Raw genomic sequence first — 17,188 nt, 5'->3', positions numbered from 1 at the left:
TATCATGGGCAGATGAACATTTTAGGAAAGCATGACTGAAACTAGGAAAGCATAACCTGAGGTCTAAATCTATAAGAACTAGGAGAGAAATGCAAATATAAGTGATCAAGATTAAGGCTAAGTCTGTGTGGCCAAATGGATTTAATCATGTTGTCCATGCCTCAAACTGGACAAATGACCACAACCTCAGCAGTACAGTTTGCTCAACCTCTTAACACAGAGAGCAGGTAAGTCAGTCCAGACTCTGCTTCATGCTATAGCAACCACAAAACTTTGAGTTCAAGGTCGGTGTGTGTCCCACCTGGTGAAGACAGGCAGAGGGAGCTCATTGCTGATTACAGCTGAATGTGCAGGCTTGCCCGAAATGCTTTTTTTTTTTTTTATCATAGCGCAAGGAAAGAGAAAAAGAATTGCTTCAATTTAGTATCAGGAAATCCCTGCAAAGAAAATTCAAAGACATAGCCTAAAGTGGCATTCTAGAACCTGACACGTCTGTGGTCAACTTTCATGTAGGATCAAGCCAGAGGGAGAGCCTCAGGGAAGAAAAATTCCCTAAACTATGCAAAAAAATTGGAAACAAACCTAAAGAAAGCCCTTGCCACAATAAGAGCACATTCCAGCATTTTCACACAACAGATTGATGCATAGATGAAAAGATTAACAAGATCAAAGACTTCTTGAGAACAAGATGTACAATTTTTAAAATGCATTCAAAAGACTCTTAGGAAAAAAAAATAAAAGCAAGTACAATCCTGGCTTCCTAACAGAAATCTCCCAACTGCACCCACTTAGGTCTTATCAGGGAGGCTGCCAGAGCAGCTGGGCTGGGGTCCACAGGATGAGTAAGGAGAGGTCACCACTGACAGAACTCACACTGGCAGCTACTTGCCAGGAAGCTTCTCTTCCCCCACATCAGCAACATCAGTAAAAATAAGGCTTTGCTGGTATAACGAACAGAAATCGATGTTGAGGACTTCTTGTCAGCACAGCTGTGTTGGCCAAAGATCACACACCCCATCAAAGCCCTGACTGAGGGCCTCCCTGACAAAAGCCTGTGATGTAGACCCACTCTCAACTCCTGTGTGTCCAATTTTGCACTTGAGTAACAGCCTGAAATTAGCAGAATAACATCTGGATTATGATAAATGAGATGGAAGCTTCTGGCTAATTAGCCCATAAGTGGTGGTCATCTTTTTGGCCTTTTATCTTGGAGGGACATTAATGAAAATACACTCTGCTTTCAGAACATGATCACAGCTTCTTTGAGAAGGTCTGTACCCCACGCAGGCAGCTGCTGCTGCCAGGATCACTCCCGGTCAACAGCTGGACTCACTGCTCTCCTGCAGATGTCAGCGGGAGCACGTCCAGCAGTAAACATTTGGGGGACTGGGTTGTATCTCAAGCCAAAACAAATATGAGGTAAGACACATAGAAAGCACTCAGTATGACAAACATCTGCTGAGGTGGCAGAGGTGGGTAGTGCCCAGGTGGGTTTTTAATCCTGCTCTGCAAGTGGGGAAGAGAAGGAGGGAACAGGCTAGCAGTATGAAAGTTAAGGACCTCCATGTCAACATCATTCTCTAAAGACAAGGTTGAAAGCCTTTCCAATTTAAGAAGTGTCTCTTCTAAGTCTAATAAAATCCATCTGCTCACTCACACTTGTCTGAAATGTCCCCAGGATCAGAAGAAAGGGTTAGTAATTCAAACCTGTGCTCACGTCAATGCAGGGCAACAGACGGCTGGTTTCCTGGAAGCATAGCACTTCAAGGTCAGCCTCCTTGCCTCCTCTCTTACTATTTCGGGGTTTTTTTGCTACAGTCTTGAGGACTAAACTCATTTTCATCACCCCTCAAGTGACTTCAGCACAGTACCTATCTCAGGTAACAAAGCACTGACTCCATGGTGATTTCAAAGGTGCAAGCACATAACCCCTGGACAACTGCCATCCGTTCCACGAGGCTGAGACAAACGTGGTCAGAAAGCCCAGGACAAACACTTCTCTGTTGTGCCAGTCTATGCACTGTCTGCTCAGCAGTAGATTTTGAATGAGCCTCTAGTTGGACCATTGGCACTTGAAACCCAACCTGGTAGAAACCAAGAAATGAATGGTAGGCATTTTCCTGAAACCCACCTCCATCAATGGCTCCTTAAAATTGATTCAGAGAAATACAATCTGTGTGGGGCTGAAAATGCAGGCAGCAGGCAGGAAAAGACATCTGCAGTACCAGCCAAAGACAGGGGCCACCAGCAGGTAAGAAAAGTGGGTGGATAAGAGAAGAGAAATTTTGGAAACAGATCAAGGAGAAAGAATGGTATGGGACAATGCACATGAAGCTCTGAGATGACGTCAGTGTCATAAATGGGCCCTTTGCGCCTTATATGACTAAGAAGATGACATGAAAAGCCCTTCCATCTTACTGCCAATCCTCCTCTCCCCCTCAAAATCCAAAAATGGCTCATTAAACTGTGAGAAAAATCTTTTTTTGTACATTAGCCTATTTTCAAGACTCTAAAAATAACACTCTTGGGCCCAAATTTAGCCCTCTGCAAACCTTACAAAATTAAATTAAGAGCACCAGTAAGGCAAGGAAGCAGGGAAGGGAGCCAAGGACATGACTGCAGCAGCCTGGCTGAAGGAGGGGGACAGTAGCTGCTGACACATAAATGCTACTGAGGCAGGTACCACATATGCCTGCAGCTGAAATGTGCCACCTCCGTGAGCCTCAGCCTTTGAAATTGTTCAGTGGGAGTAAAACCAATGAATTCTTAGAGATCTGCAATGAAGAATACATCCAGAGCTGGGCAAATCATTGTTTCTTAGGAATAGGACCACAATGACTTAGGAACAGGACCACACACAGCTCTTTCTGTCATAATCATTACTAAGATGGTTTCTGTAAGAAACAGATACAATAACCAAAAACCAGTGGAATATTCTGCCTTGCCTCGAACAAGGTCTTCATTGTCTTTTCCTCACAAAGATGTTATGTTTGGTAAGCGACTCTCTGGAGTAATGAAGTCCTGTTATACACAGCCTTTATTTTTGTCTTCTTTTACCAAGTAACATCATGTACCCATCCCACCTGTCAGCAGCTCTCCCTCTAGATGAAACAGCTCTCTAAGAGTCTGAAAATGGGAGTACCTTAGAACCTAAACACATGTCCTGGCCCAGCTCAGAGGGTGCAAGGACTTCATGCCACCACCTACCTTTGTCCTCTGCTCAAGCAGCGACTTGGCAGAACAAACCCACACTGCTACATTCAACAACCACTTCTCTAGTCCAGGATCCCACCTTGTGTAAGCTCCAGCAGTCACCCCCAGCTGAAGGTGCAGAGCTCTCTCATGCCCTCCCAACTACTGCCCCCAAGACAAGGAAACTGCTGTTTTGTTGAGGCAACCTCCAGGTCTGAGCAACAAAATGCATGCATGAGGCCAGGGAGATTTAGGTCCTGCTAAAAAGGTATGACTGCTGCGATTCAGGGTACTGCAGTTCTGGCAAGTCTCTCCAACCACATGTTCACATTGCCTCCTAACATAGCAGCCAGCATGCTACTACAAAAATCCCTCTCCTGGATGATGTTCCTGCACAATTTGTGCACGCAGCTCATCCTGAGCAGCTGCAGCCATCCGCGGTGGTATAGAGTTGAATTGCAAGCACACTCTATGCGCAGGGTCTTAGAGGTCTGTGAACCACTGAACACTGTTCTAGAAAGACCTGAGAGGGTACACGACACTCTAAATTCAGGGTTTGCTTTTTGACTGTGAACAAAACAGCTGATGTGCTTTCCTGTTGTACTGCCTGGTGAGGCAGTATACAGCCTGCCTGCCTGCGATGCTGCACAGCCTGGCTGACAACCACCATCCTGTGCTGGCTGAGGCCAAGCCAGGACTGCCTCCTCCCACCCTCCCTGCCAGTGCTGTCATTGCTTCAGTGTCTAGTTCAGTCAAGATGCCCAGGGTCTGCTTTATGACTTTTAGAATGGAAGTTTTTCCATAACCTGGATCATTTTGCCAAGACTAGCTTAGAGTGTGACTGCAGGAGTGAACGCAAGCAAAACCTGGGCAAGAGAGGGAACAGCTTGGACCAACCAGGGAGAGAGTCATTTTATCCCTGGACACTGCACAAGCCTCCTGATAATGAAGACACATGAGGAGAGCACCTGAGGTCTCTCCTAGCCATTTACCAGTTATTCTTTTGAAACCTTCTCCTGAATGTTTGAGTCCTGAAACCCACAAAGATCAGATTGTTTGGCTTCACACAACTTAAGGGGAGAGAGGTTTGTATTACCAAATTGTTGTGTAACAGTTTTCCCAAGTCCGCAGAGATTCTTCTATCCTGAATCACAATAAAAATGAGCAAAAGGAATCTTTTCTGGCTTAGACGATATTAAAATGTACCCTTTCTTGTAATTTTTTTCCTTTCCTCTGAGTTAATCTCTCCTTGGTAACATCCTACACACTCCAAGTCACTTTACACATTTTGAACACAGTTGTTGTGCATAAAGCCACAGCACTGGTTTGACACGTTCAATCCGACAGCATGAACACCTTACTTCTGTTTTACTTCTTTCCCCAAAACCATGTCTGCTCCACCTACTGAGAAGACAAGCTCTCCAAGCTGGGAACTGCTTTTGTTCCAGCTACACAGTCCTGGTTTGTTTCCTACAGCAGGAAGGCAGTCGCTTAACTGGTCCCTTGACATAAACATATATAACCTGCCTGTACAGACAAATATTATGCACACACAAAGTCCCCTTGCTTCTGCAGCCCCTGAACTCAGATTTGGGCTTGTCTCTGTCTACCTTGTGAGCATGCACTGGTCAGCAGCAACAGGTGAAAGACATGCTGCAGGGACAAGATTGCGCATGTTGTACATGTACAAAAACATACAGAGAGAATGAGTAGAGTTTAAAAAAAATGTATCTTTTTAAATCATGTGTGAAATATGGAATTGAAACTCAAAAGCAAAGTGAGAGGTTTAATCTCCTACAGAAAAATCTCTCTGATACTTCACACTTAAAGAACTACCTGGGAATATTCTTGTTGTACTTAACATATATAAACTTTCCTTCACTCCCCTTTTTTTTTTTAATGTCTTTATCTCAAGAAATGGAAAATTATTAAATGCCCTCCTTAATCACCAGTTTTGCAACTTTGCAGGCAGCATAGTCAGTAAGCTGCAGGAATACCGATTTCACCTGAACCTGGAGATCTACATCTGCGCTGGTCCCCCTAGGCACTCTGTAGCAGTCCGTGGAAATCAGGATACCTAGGAGATGCACCTTTAGGATAAGTACCCTTCTTCCCACTGAAGGCTAAGAACTAGGGTAAAGGAATGTCAGCGCAGATCTGGAAGGGCAAATCCCAATTCTGGTCCTTCCTTGTGGTCAGCACAGCAAAACCCAATCTCCTGGACCTCCACAAACAACTGAGCAGTCATATCCTATGCATTTCAGAGAAGTACAAATGTGCTGTGTGCAGAGAGGCAGCAGGGAATGAGCCAAGTCAGATACAAATATTGCATGGATTTAATTTAAAAAGGCATGACTCCAAAGCTTGTAAGACAGGTTGTCTTAGCTGAGGTAAAAAAGACAGCTTTTGTATCAGAGCTGGCTCTTGTCTGCTGTCACAAAGAACCACATAAGGGAAATCAGCCTTCCTGCAAAGACTCAGTCTCAGGATTACTTTTAAATATTTGATTAATTTATTAACTTTGTTTGTAAATTAACAGCAACACTTATACACTTACATAACTAATGCTTCTCTGCTTTAAAAGCCTCTTAGCGGGTCTCAAACCATATTCACCTATTCCTTCCCCTGAATTGCTCTACCACTCCATCCCTTTCCTTTTTCATGGCTGTTTCCATCAATCAATGAAGGACAGTGCCACTATGGCAGGTGCATCCAGATTTATCATTATTCCAATGATGGTGTAAAAATGTCTGAAACAAAACAGATAGAGAAGCTCTTTCCATTCATGCCAGGAAAAAATCTCCATAGTGGTCAAATTCTGTCCAGCTGACATTGACAGAAGCTGCAGAACTGACACAGATCTGTGCAGAAACAAGATGAGTATGCTTAAGAACAGTTTTTCACAGGTGGATAGGTTTCTTCTCTAAATGAAACATTTCTTACAACAGGAAAAAGGGCACATTTTTCTAGCATTTTACTGCTAAGGTGCTTTTGTCCTCTCAATGCCCAACCATCAGGACTGCGGAACAGAAGCCATGCTTACTTGACTGCAAACACTTCACTACTTTGAGGAGAATTTCAGCTGCCATTTATGGCTATTTCAAGTGTACTTGGAGAAGATTTATGTGCTAAGATTCCTACTGGAAATGCAATAAAACATAAATCAAGCAAGTAAATGGACTTTGTTGATTATTTTCGAATCATTAAGAATACCACAGCAGAAAGACTATGGGAAAGAACAGAAATATCTCTGCCTGACTGAGGCACAGGGACTTTTCTGAGGATTATGACCAGATGGCTTGAAAAACTATGTTAGAGACATTCAGAGCTGCAAGATATTAATTACAGGGAAATGCTTTATGTCTTATTCCTTTGGGATATTAAAAGTTCAAAGGGGAAAAGACAAAACACCATGGACACATGGATCACTTCAGAAGAGTACACAAAGAATCAAATATACTGTCCAAAGACCACATCAAGCCCATTCAGCTCCTAAGAGAGCACTTGGCCAAAGGCAGCCTCCTAGCTTGGTTAAAAAATAAAAAAAAAAAAAAACAAAACATAAGAACTTAAGCTATCAAAAAATGTTCTGACAACAGATAACATATTACACTACTCTAAAGACAGTAATAACATACAAAGTACACTGCAACTGCCTTTTAACTACTCCTTCCCGACACAACTAAAAAAAGCAAATCACAAACTGTGATCCCTACCTACCATATATGTTTTGAGAAAGCATAAAAGTGCTTGAGAAATCACTTGCTTACTTACCACTGTCTTGAAAATCTTTAAAAAGAAGTTGAAGGTTATTGTATTTTAAAAAAAGAAATACAGTCCCTAAAGTAATATAAAGAGACTCTTCTGCAGGAGGAAGCAGCCACCATGCAGTGTTTCCCTGGGGTTTTCTGCTTTGTTTTTTCTGCGATGTTCTTCTCCACTCAGACCCGAATGACCAGTGACAAAGAACAGCCTCTCTGGGTTCCCTGGGCTGGTGAACCTCCTGAGCCCTCGCTGCACAACTACAAGGCAAAGCTTAGAAGCTCAAAGGAACACATTGTTGAGGGCCACTCATTCAACCACGGCTGGCTTGTCTCTTCAAGTTTGTATGGCTTGGTGCCTCAAGACAATTCTCTCATTAGGCTCTAATAGAAAGTCGTCATTGACTCAACTCAGCAACGCTCCCTGGCACAGAAGGTTGCAGATATTATCTATTCAGACAAGTCCAACATTTTTTAATACAGAACCTTCTTCACTGCCAAGGGTTCCACATACATCTCAAACCACAACCCCTCTGCTCTCCATGGGCTGCTCAAAAATTTTGGACAGCATATTAGCTTGACTCTATCCTTTATTTTTACTGAATTTTGTTTAGCAAACAACTTACATGCAAAAAGAAGATTAAAAGTTTCAAGGAAACCATTAAAGTAGTTCAGTGAATTTCATATCAACAGTCTTAAGTGATAGAAAAACACTCTGACCAAAAACAGAGTTATAAATTCTACCAACTAAAGTCACAGAATACTGCCTCAGTTACTAAGAATTTCACTTTTGAGTTTGAGACAGATAATTATATATTTATAATGAGCAAACAATCATACAGATGGGAACAAAGATGTTTCATTCCGTGCAAAAACATCTACAGAAAATCAAATCTTGGCAGGCACTGCATGCAATCACAAATCCATGTACTCCCTTTAAATACCATGCTTGTTCATTCCTGCCTGATCTGTCCTTCAGTTTACAAAACTGTAACTAACAGTGGGCAGCGGGGGAAGCCACCTCTTACCTGGTTTTACTCAACAGAAAGAAAATTCTTGCACTTTGCAGCTAGGAGAAATATGGCAGTTGATTAGGAAGAGATGAAAATATTTTTGAGAACATATGAAGGCCATTTGCTCATTCTCCTTAGCTTTCCATTCCTAATAGATGGCAATCATAAATGCTTCCAGAGATTTCTTTCACTGTGTGTTACTCCATATTCAAGCATTTAGGTACCTCTATATAAGAAAAATTAGCAATGTTTGTTGTCTTTGCTCTTTTCTAACTAGATGAGCACTTAGGGAGTACTATTTCCATGTAAAGGAGACAGAAAACTGACTGCATCTGGCTTTTTCCCCTATCTAATTTGCATGAAATCACTATTTTTCAACCCAGAGGTTGGCTACTCTGTGGGTTTGTTTCCTTGAAAGGGAGAGGTGCAGAAAAGGACTTATTGGGGAGAGGTGCAAGGAGGGCACCGAGATTTTCCATCTCTTGGGATATTTTAAAATGAAAATTACTAAAATTCTTAAGAAATATGCAGCACTTACTATAAACTGGAGTCCTCGAAAAATGTGGCAATGGCAGGGGCTAAATTCCAGTCACTGACAGGACTGTCCTGGTTTGACCATGCTTATGGACAAGAGCATCATTCATTCTCCAGAACCAATCCTTTGTGCCTTTGTTCATCAACAGCTTAATGCTCCAAAGAAAGGAAACCCATTTTCCCCAGGCACACACACGCAACTTGCATGGTCAAAATCAGAATTTTGAGATAGTTAAATTATGTTTCCCTGTAAGACTTCCTTACTTCTCTTCCACTGCTCTTTAAGTCCCTCTGTTTGACACCTTTGATAACATAAAGCACTGCCTGTTCTTGGATTTGGCCCCTGGACTTCATCCCTTTGTACAAAGGGACCTATGGAAATACTACTGGCAAGTCAGGTAAAGGCCACTTCTGCCTGCATAGCTTCTACTCCTGTATGGAGACACTAAAACATGAAGTGCACCTCCATGTGAGAACAGAGCCATGCAATGACGCAGAGAAATACATGGTCAAGTCTTCACACAGTGACAGTAAGAAGATGAACAGTTTATTCAATTTCACTGCTGCATCACCAGCTCACATGTAGCCAAGTGTTTTGTGACCACAGGTCAATTACCTTCACCATCTGGTGGCTTGCACAATACAGTCTGTAACTTAATAGCAGTCACAGCCCAGTGCACCGGGAAGGAAGGCTCCCAACACGGAAGACATCTTTGCATTTGCTATGAACAAGGCTGCTTACAGGCACTCCCATGCAAAGAGTCAAGGGCTAGTCTGAAACAGGAATATTTATCTCCATATATTATCACAGAGCTGACTGGCAGGGCCGAAGGTCTTCAAATACCATGGACGAGCTTAGGCAGAGATTTTGTCATGATTTAGTGCTTGCAAGCCAGCAACACTCACTGACTGAAAAGTCCCTTAAAATCAAAACTGAAAAACATTGCTTAAATGAGTGGTTAGAGTTTAAAACGTTATGTCACTCTCTAAACCCAGCTCTTGTTGAACATGTGTTACACATAACCAAAGCCTGACACACTTCCTGCATTGGCAGGGAGATAGTAATGGAAAAGCTCACTGAGGCTAGTTTTAGTGATTTACAGCAAAGGATTGGGGGGGCAGGGGGGAATCACATCTTTCTTCAATATGTTTTTCTACTAACAATATACGTGTTCTACATAAAGCTAGTCTAAGCTACTTTGCATTAAAGCTAGAGTAAAGCAAAGATGGCTAAGTCATTGACTGGCATTTCAATTCATTCTGCCCAATATCATCTGAGGGACAGGATTTACCTCTATTTTAGAAGGCTATATCTGGAGATATTACTCTGCACTCTCTCTACAGTCAGAAGAGAAACACATTAGTCCTCAAAACAGATAAAACTGCACCTTTACTTGAGCCCAGTTAAAGCTGGGATACACAGAAATCACTTGCTGCCCCTCAAAGTATGTTCCCAACATCTGCACCAAGGACTTCTCTCGCTCAACTCCATGACATTCTCACTTAATATGGGCAGATCCTTAAAGCTGAGATAGATCAGATCATAAATGATCTATGTCCTTCTATTGAGCGTAAATGAATTGTGGTTGGCTAGCTTCAATGCAGGCTTGCCCAAACAGATTTAATCCAGGAAACCTAAGGAGACAGCAACAGTATCCATTTACTGTCTTGGAAGGAAATACTCCTTCATATACCTTTTGTCATGCACCAGTTATGTATCTTACAAAATAAACCACATGGGCTTGTCTACAGTCTCTAACCATACACATAATAGATAACAAAGTTACAAGCCACTCTGTTTCTTCCCATTTCTAACCTTCAAGTCCTGGGAATGCTACAATAATATTCTTGCACCTCATGCATAAACCTATTTACTGTGAATCCACCAATTCCTCGTATATTAAAGAAGAAAATCATTACGTAGGGAACAAACAGTCATGAACGGTGATATGCTTGTACAGTATTTTGTCTGGACTTCAGAGGAGTATCAGGAATTGTGGATCTCATTGTTGTCCTCAAAGGGGAGAATGGTTTAGTGGTTAGCATTAGCAATAGCAATGCTAACAACAAAGATTTAAACCACTTTTTCTGAAGGCTGCACAACTAAGCACGTGACACAGATCTGCTGTAGTTTCCTTCTTTCTAGGTGCAAGAAGCAATATAAAGAAAACAACATTTGAGTTTCTATCCTTTGGTTTAAGCCTTTGCTGCATACAATCCAAAAGCAAACATAACAGGCCTTAACAAATTATCAGGCAAAGGTTTTGCTCTCAAGGGAAGTGTCAGTAGGCTCTAGGGCCACATCCACTGCTTCTCAACTGCATATGAACAGGATCCAAGCCTTTTATAAGGGCTACTCCAAAGCTTTGAACATGGTATACTTCAGGCATTATCCTATAAAGCAACAGCTACCTAAAAATGAAAATCCCTACTGAAAAAAGATAGAGCATCAGCAAGAAGACTTAAGTACTATAAAATGCACAGACACACCTCCTCATATGCACAGGAGAAAATACTGCCTACAGGACTTAGGAGCAAGAAATTCACTGTATTTTATAAACCACCAACTTCCCAGATCTGTAACAGCTATTTATATGTTCCAATCCTTTCGGCAAAGTTTGCTTTATGGTGTTTTTAACATCTCAACCCAAATTACAAAGTATCTATGGATTTCCAACTCCATTTTCACTTCCAACTACTTAAATTCTGTTCTTGCCTGACCTATAACTTATGTTAAAACATATGGCAGTGTGTTTGCTAAAAAATCCCTCCAAGATATATATACCCTAAATCAATTCTAAACAGCATTAGATTTAAGATCAGGAAGGGGGTGGAAGGAGAACCTAAGAGTGCTTTGTTGTTTTTCTGTTGGGGTTTTGGTTTGTTGTTTTTTTTTTTCTTTTTTTTCCCCTAAGAAACTAACTGAAGCAGCCAAAAGTTATTTAGCATTAGTTTATGAAGTGAAAATTCTGTAAACTTTCTACTGGAAAGGCAATTTAATCTCAGTTCCAGATACCGACATGCTCAATATACATTAAAAAAAAAAACAATTCGCCATAAAGGTTATTATTAAATACTTTGGAGAAAGATTTAGGAAAAATACTGCACATGCATTCAGCAGGAATCCCTAGTGGTTGTCTCGTTTACCTCATTACACACATGCGTGTGCACACACAGAGCGTTAATTGCACTCCAAAAGAAAACTGCAGGCACAGACTGCAAGAAATTAGGTGGGCCCTTCCTCTGGTTCCCTCCTCCCAATGGACGCCTACTATTCTTCTAAAAATTCCCCACAGAAAAAGACAGTGCTAATTGTAGCTATCACAAAGTGTTTTTCCATCATCACAGAAATTTAATTCCTAAATTTGGGCCAATGTACATGCACAGGCAGAGACCAAATAGAGGTAGGAGTGATGATGAATCCACGTAGCAATTCACTATAGCAGGAAAAATTTAAACACACAACAAGAGAATAATCCCATAACTGTCATATCCACATGAAAATCTTGAAAAGCTTATTTTCAGCCTCTTAAAGCTAACTGATGCAACACCTTCCTGTGAGAACATTGCACAGCCCAGGCACTTGCCACCCATACCACAGAGTTACCACAAAATGCATCAGTTCCCTCTTCAGGGCTTGTTCTCTTATATTCTTTCAGGAAAACGTGGGACCTCTTTTTGTCGTACAGTAGTGACATGCTTAGCTCAAATCTCAGTACCTGAGTACTCAAATCCAAGTAACACTTGGGAGTTCATGCTGTCTTGTGCCAATGAAAGCTGTACAAGATGCTCAGGCATGTAAGGAAAGAGCTGGAGTAGAGAACAGGCTCATGTCACTGTATCAGTTAATGGTACTGCCTCATCTGCAATATCCAAGGCAAGGCCACATCTCAGAAGGTTCAAAGAAACTAGCAAAAACAATCAGGACCTTAAAAAAAATCTCTCACAGAACTGACTTTCAAAACTTGTGGAACAGTCACATGACAGAGATGTCAATTCAAAGAAAACCAGACAAAGAATGACAAGCCCTGGGAAAGAATATCCATTGTCCTAGACTTAACACCTGGAAGACCACCACTCGTAACAACTGTTCCCTTTGGGAGCTGGCACCAGGCTGCAAGAGGAAGCCTAGGGAACAAACAGTAACACACCAGCACCGACAGCCATGATTAGAGGACAGATGATGGGTCTGCAGTTGCACTGGCAATACCAACACGACAGGCTGTACACAGACCATCTGACCCCAAGAACTGCTCTCCAGCATAAGACACTCTCAGGAATGAGGTGAGATGATGAATGTATGAGTTCCTCTAGGAGAATTAAGTCAATCTGCAGCATTGGAAACTGTCCCTTTCTCCCTATATTCTCATACAAGTAGGAGCATGGGAATGCATTTTCTCCAGCTCTGCCTACCACTGACAAGCAGCCACTGGAGTGTAAAGGAATGACCCAGTTTTACACCTACACACAGCTGCACCGCAGCCACTCACACCACCTCTGCAAGACTAAGTTTTAGGTAAAGCACGTGCCAAATTGTGTTCACACAGAGTTGATTCAGGTGAAGAGCAAGAAGCCTTTTGCCAGCACAAGCAGGTACTCACACTTAGCCTGCAGTGACACTATTGTAAATAAGTAATCTTCTGCTTTACCATCTCTCCTGAAGCACTACTCTAAAATGAAAGAGGAGCAGCATTTGTTCCAACCAAGGCAGAGCTTTACATTGCTTGGAATTAAAAAAAAAGCGGGCAGGCTGTGAAGAAATCACTCCTGCATATTATAGGAACTGTGGCACAGCATGAAATTATGGGCTTCTAATGGCCTCCGGGAACACACAGGCATCTTCTGCTTGAAAAAAAAATTTCTCATGCAGCTAAGTGAGCATTCCTCTGTGGACACTGGTTTTGATTGCTAGTGAGTACAGAGGCTCTGGAAAACCAGACAAGCTGAGGAGAGTAGGAATCCCTGCCCAGACAGTTTACAGTTCACACAGATAAGGTGACAAAAGGGAGGAAAGAGTCACAAGACACAATCAGGATTGCAAAGAAAACATTCTGAGCCATCTTAACCACTGGAAGGGAAAGACAATTTAAATTCTAAAAAGGAATTTTATTAACTTAAATTCTAAAAAGGCTTGTTCTCTACTTCTAAAAGTAGTCCTCAAGTGTCACAAAACCTGTGAGAAGATGAGTTGCACATCAAAACTGAAAAAAGAATTCCATATATGCAAACTTCAGTAAAAAATTAAGTAAGGAAGGTTAATTTTTTATAATACTATATATATATAACATAATATTATACAGTTAGAGCTGTAGCAGAATTTGCAATGTTATTCATATCAATAAGCCACTTAGCCTCAGCCTAAAAATTTCTGTATGTTAGAATTTCTGTATTTTCTGTATGTTAGAGTAACTGAATACCCTGACTTCACAAGAGGAAAACTTCAGACACATTAGAAATTTCCATACCCAGGCATGTTCAGAAGATAACTATTTGTATCCATAGGCAAAAGGTGCAAACTATCATAGAATGCATATAAACTACTGATTAATTTCCAAATCTTAGCTTAAAATTGGCTAATAAGCTGCCTTTGCAAAGAAACATTCATATACTTGTCACTTACGAACAGGTGGACTCTCTGTTATTAATTATGGATGACTGAGACAGCACTCACGGGATGAAAAATCATCACGGTTGTCAAACGAATTAGCTTTGTACTCAGAGATTTTTATGCAATTTTACTGTGTTTACATTTTACCAAGATTCTCAACCACAGCTGAGAAATGCTGAAGTTGTTAATACAATGTACCAGTACCAACAGTTTTACACCCAGAGACTTTTTTTTTTTTTAGAGCTAAGATATATCAACAAACCCCTTGGTTTCATAAGAGGAACATACAGATAGCTTTCAAAACTCCCGTGACTGAACTGGAACTCTGAATTTATAATTAACTAATCTAATAGCAGACTTAAAAGAGCCCTGTTTGGCCTTTTTTTATGTCAGAGCAATTCACTGTGACAGAAGATTATTTTTATCAGCTTGGAGATTGCAATCTTTCTCTGAAAGAAGATACTTCCAGGGACTCAGTGCTTACAAACAAGCAGAAGCTCTCAAGACTGAACTCCTCATGTATATACCCATACACATAACATACATACATAAGGAAGAAAAAGTATATACAACGGACAGGTTGAGGATTTCACTTAAAGCACCTAAAAGTAAATGGAGTGGCTTTGAAAATTAATCTCCAAGTGAGGATTGCAGAGTCAGCTTTTTCACGATTAAACAACTTTACAAAGAAGAACATCATATGGTAGAGATTAAACTTCAACTTCACCTGTTTGACTTCAGGTCCTTTCAGTAATTTGGCTAAATATATTTTGGCATTACTGAAAGCTGACATTATTTTACTATAGCAAACTCACAAAAGCAAAATGTTCTCTGAAGAAGGTCACACTTTTGTATTTTTTTATTTTTTAAGAAAAAACATACCCTCAAATCTGGAGAGAAGTTGTCTGCTGAGGTGGAGATGGAGTCAGATGACAAACCAGAAGCAGATTTGGTGTGAGTGGAATGGTCCGACTGCGACGTGGAAGCACTATAAAGAGAAACACAAGAGTGTATCAAAACTCTGCCCAAGAAAGTTCAAAAGCTGACAAGTCCAGCCACTCGCTTACAGTCATATCATGCATTTTTCACTGTTCCTATCCTTTCCACTCTCCGTTATTCAGCCCTCAGCAGTGCTTTAAGAGAACCTGTTCTACTTGCCATTACCAGGGATTACCAAAGCATGCACAACTCATTACTAAAACTCGGCTCAGACTGAGCCAACATTAACACAACCACCAGCTTGTGCAGAGGAACATGCTCAGTGCCCGAAGCTGGGTGAGCAGCTGCAGCGGAGCTGCAGGTTGAGCTGTGTGTGGTGAGAGCCCGAGCCAAGAGGCCAGAACTGCCAACCCATTGCACAGCGAAGGGCCTGGGGACCTGTGGCCCAGCCAGGTGACCAGACACTCAGAGACACGGCAGGAGCCAATGACCCCAGACCTTCCTGCATTTTAGACTGCCAGGGTATAAAAGCCCAGGGTTTCCTTTTGGGGTCCCTCCTCAGAGGCACCAGCTTGAGCTGCCATTTTGTTATTTAGTTACTGGACCAAGATTAAGTTGTTTTAAGGATTGAGTCATCTGAGACCCTGCTATGGGAAATCTGGGGTCGAGATGGTAATGAAAAGTGGTCTGCCTGTGAGTGTGGGGTGCGTAGCTGCAAAGGGGCATTGGTCCCAGCTCAGGTGGTGAGAGAGCGACTGTCAGACTGGCTCCTGGATGGTTGGATGGGGAAGTTTCCTCAGCACCAGATCAAATCCTAAATTACAGAAACTAAGGGCCTCCATTTCAGCCCTTCAGATGGGAGATATTAGTGTGCTGCAAGGGGATGAAAACAGACTCCTGAACGCACGCCAGCACAGACCCAACCGCAGCTGTACAGTGGTGGAAGAAATTCAGAATTAAAACTCTCTTCATCGCACACAACTTTTCTTCTTCAAGGATACATACAAAGCTGAGGAGAATAAAAAGACTCTCCCAGCATATGTCTCTGGTGATATAAAATGCAGTTCTCTGAATAACAAAGCAAAAATTTTCCTTTTCTATACACTTTTCCTAATATAGCTGTAAACAATTAAAATAAGCTTATATTTTACAGCATTTTAATGTTGCAACCTCTCCTAGAACCCTATTGCTTAAAATTAGCATTTGATACTAAGGCTTTTAAAACCCCAGATGACTGTAAAGAAAGATCCTATGCAGTACAATGTTACTCCCTGAAGTCACTGTACAGTGATAAATACTACCTGTGCCAATTAATTCCCACACTCTTACTGACCCCACAAAGGTTTTAGGTGGATGTAAAGATACTCCTAAGGATCAGCTATCTGGCTTGGAAGCCTAGCCTTGGCTGAAGCAGAATACCAGCAGGAGTATTACTGTTACTACTTATATTAATTAGACATGTGACAACCTAAAAATAGCTGCATCTGAGCTTTCAAAGGGCCTGGAGATTTGGTAATTGTCTGAAAATTATTTTGCTGCTGATAAACAGCCACCAAAAGGCCAAAATGTTCCATTTTTATTTCTATTCTTTGGAGTTTGGCAAAGTATTGCACAGAGAATGTTAAAAAGGACCACAGAAAAAGTGGACTCTTGCTGGGAGTTAGTCCTGTCTGTTTGTCAACCTAGGATGCTATTCAAGAATTAAAGAGCACTGGCACCTCTTTCATCCTATGAAGTAGAAACTTCAAAATGTAACCTTTAGGAACAGTAAAAAGTTATTTAAAATAAATTACACTGGTGTGCCTATCGATTAGCACAATTCCACTGAATGCACTTGCTGTACAAGGTTCGACAGCCAATCACTCAGCTTTCCAATGGGTTCAACTCCTGTGGTTGCCAGGTAAACTCAAATAATTCCAGATGGCCGGAGGGACTTGTGCATACAACTCATGCCACAGCCACTCTACAGTCTCTGTTCAGGCAGAAAATTATTTTACACTAAAACAGCAAGAACTGAATCTGCAAAACCTCCCATTCTTGTGAATGAAAAGGCCTCATATAAGCACTGTATCTGTGCATAGTTTCACACTACAACAAAACTAATATAAAGTGTCTGCTGCTGCTGATGGGCTGCTCACATT

At 41.5% G+C, this 17,188-nt stretch overlaps 1 protein-coding gene across 5 annotated transcripts in view; it reads right to left on the bottom strand.

The window, feature by feature from the left end:
• The window catches only part of MTMR2 (myotubularin related protein 2), a 62,723-nt gene that overhangs the window by 25,833 nt on the left and 19,702 nt on the right, over window positions 1-17,188 (bottom strand). For 4 of the 5 annotated variants that reach the window (XM_068181466.1, XM_068181467.1, XM_068181468.1 and 1 more), the window contains one exon: window positions 14,991-15,096. In XM_068181466.1, coding sequence (XP_068037567.1) covers window positions 14,991-15,096 — 106 coding nt within the window. Of the gene's footprint in view, window positions 1-301; window positions 325-14,990; window positions 15,097-17,188 lie in introns of those variants that run through there. The other variant, XM_068181470.1, reaches the window with a different exon arrangement.

Source organism: Anomalospiza imberbis, chromosome 2 (assembly GCF_031753505.1).
Source record: "Anomalospiza imberbis isolate Cuckoo-Finch-1a 21T00152 chromosome 2, ASM3175350v1, whole genome shotgun sequence".
NCBI classification, from domain to species: Eukaryota; Metazoa; Chordata; class Aves; order Passeriformes; family Viduidae; genus Anomalospiza; species Anomalospiza imberbis.
This window is presented reverse-complemented; position numbering and strand designations above follow the sequence as displayed.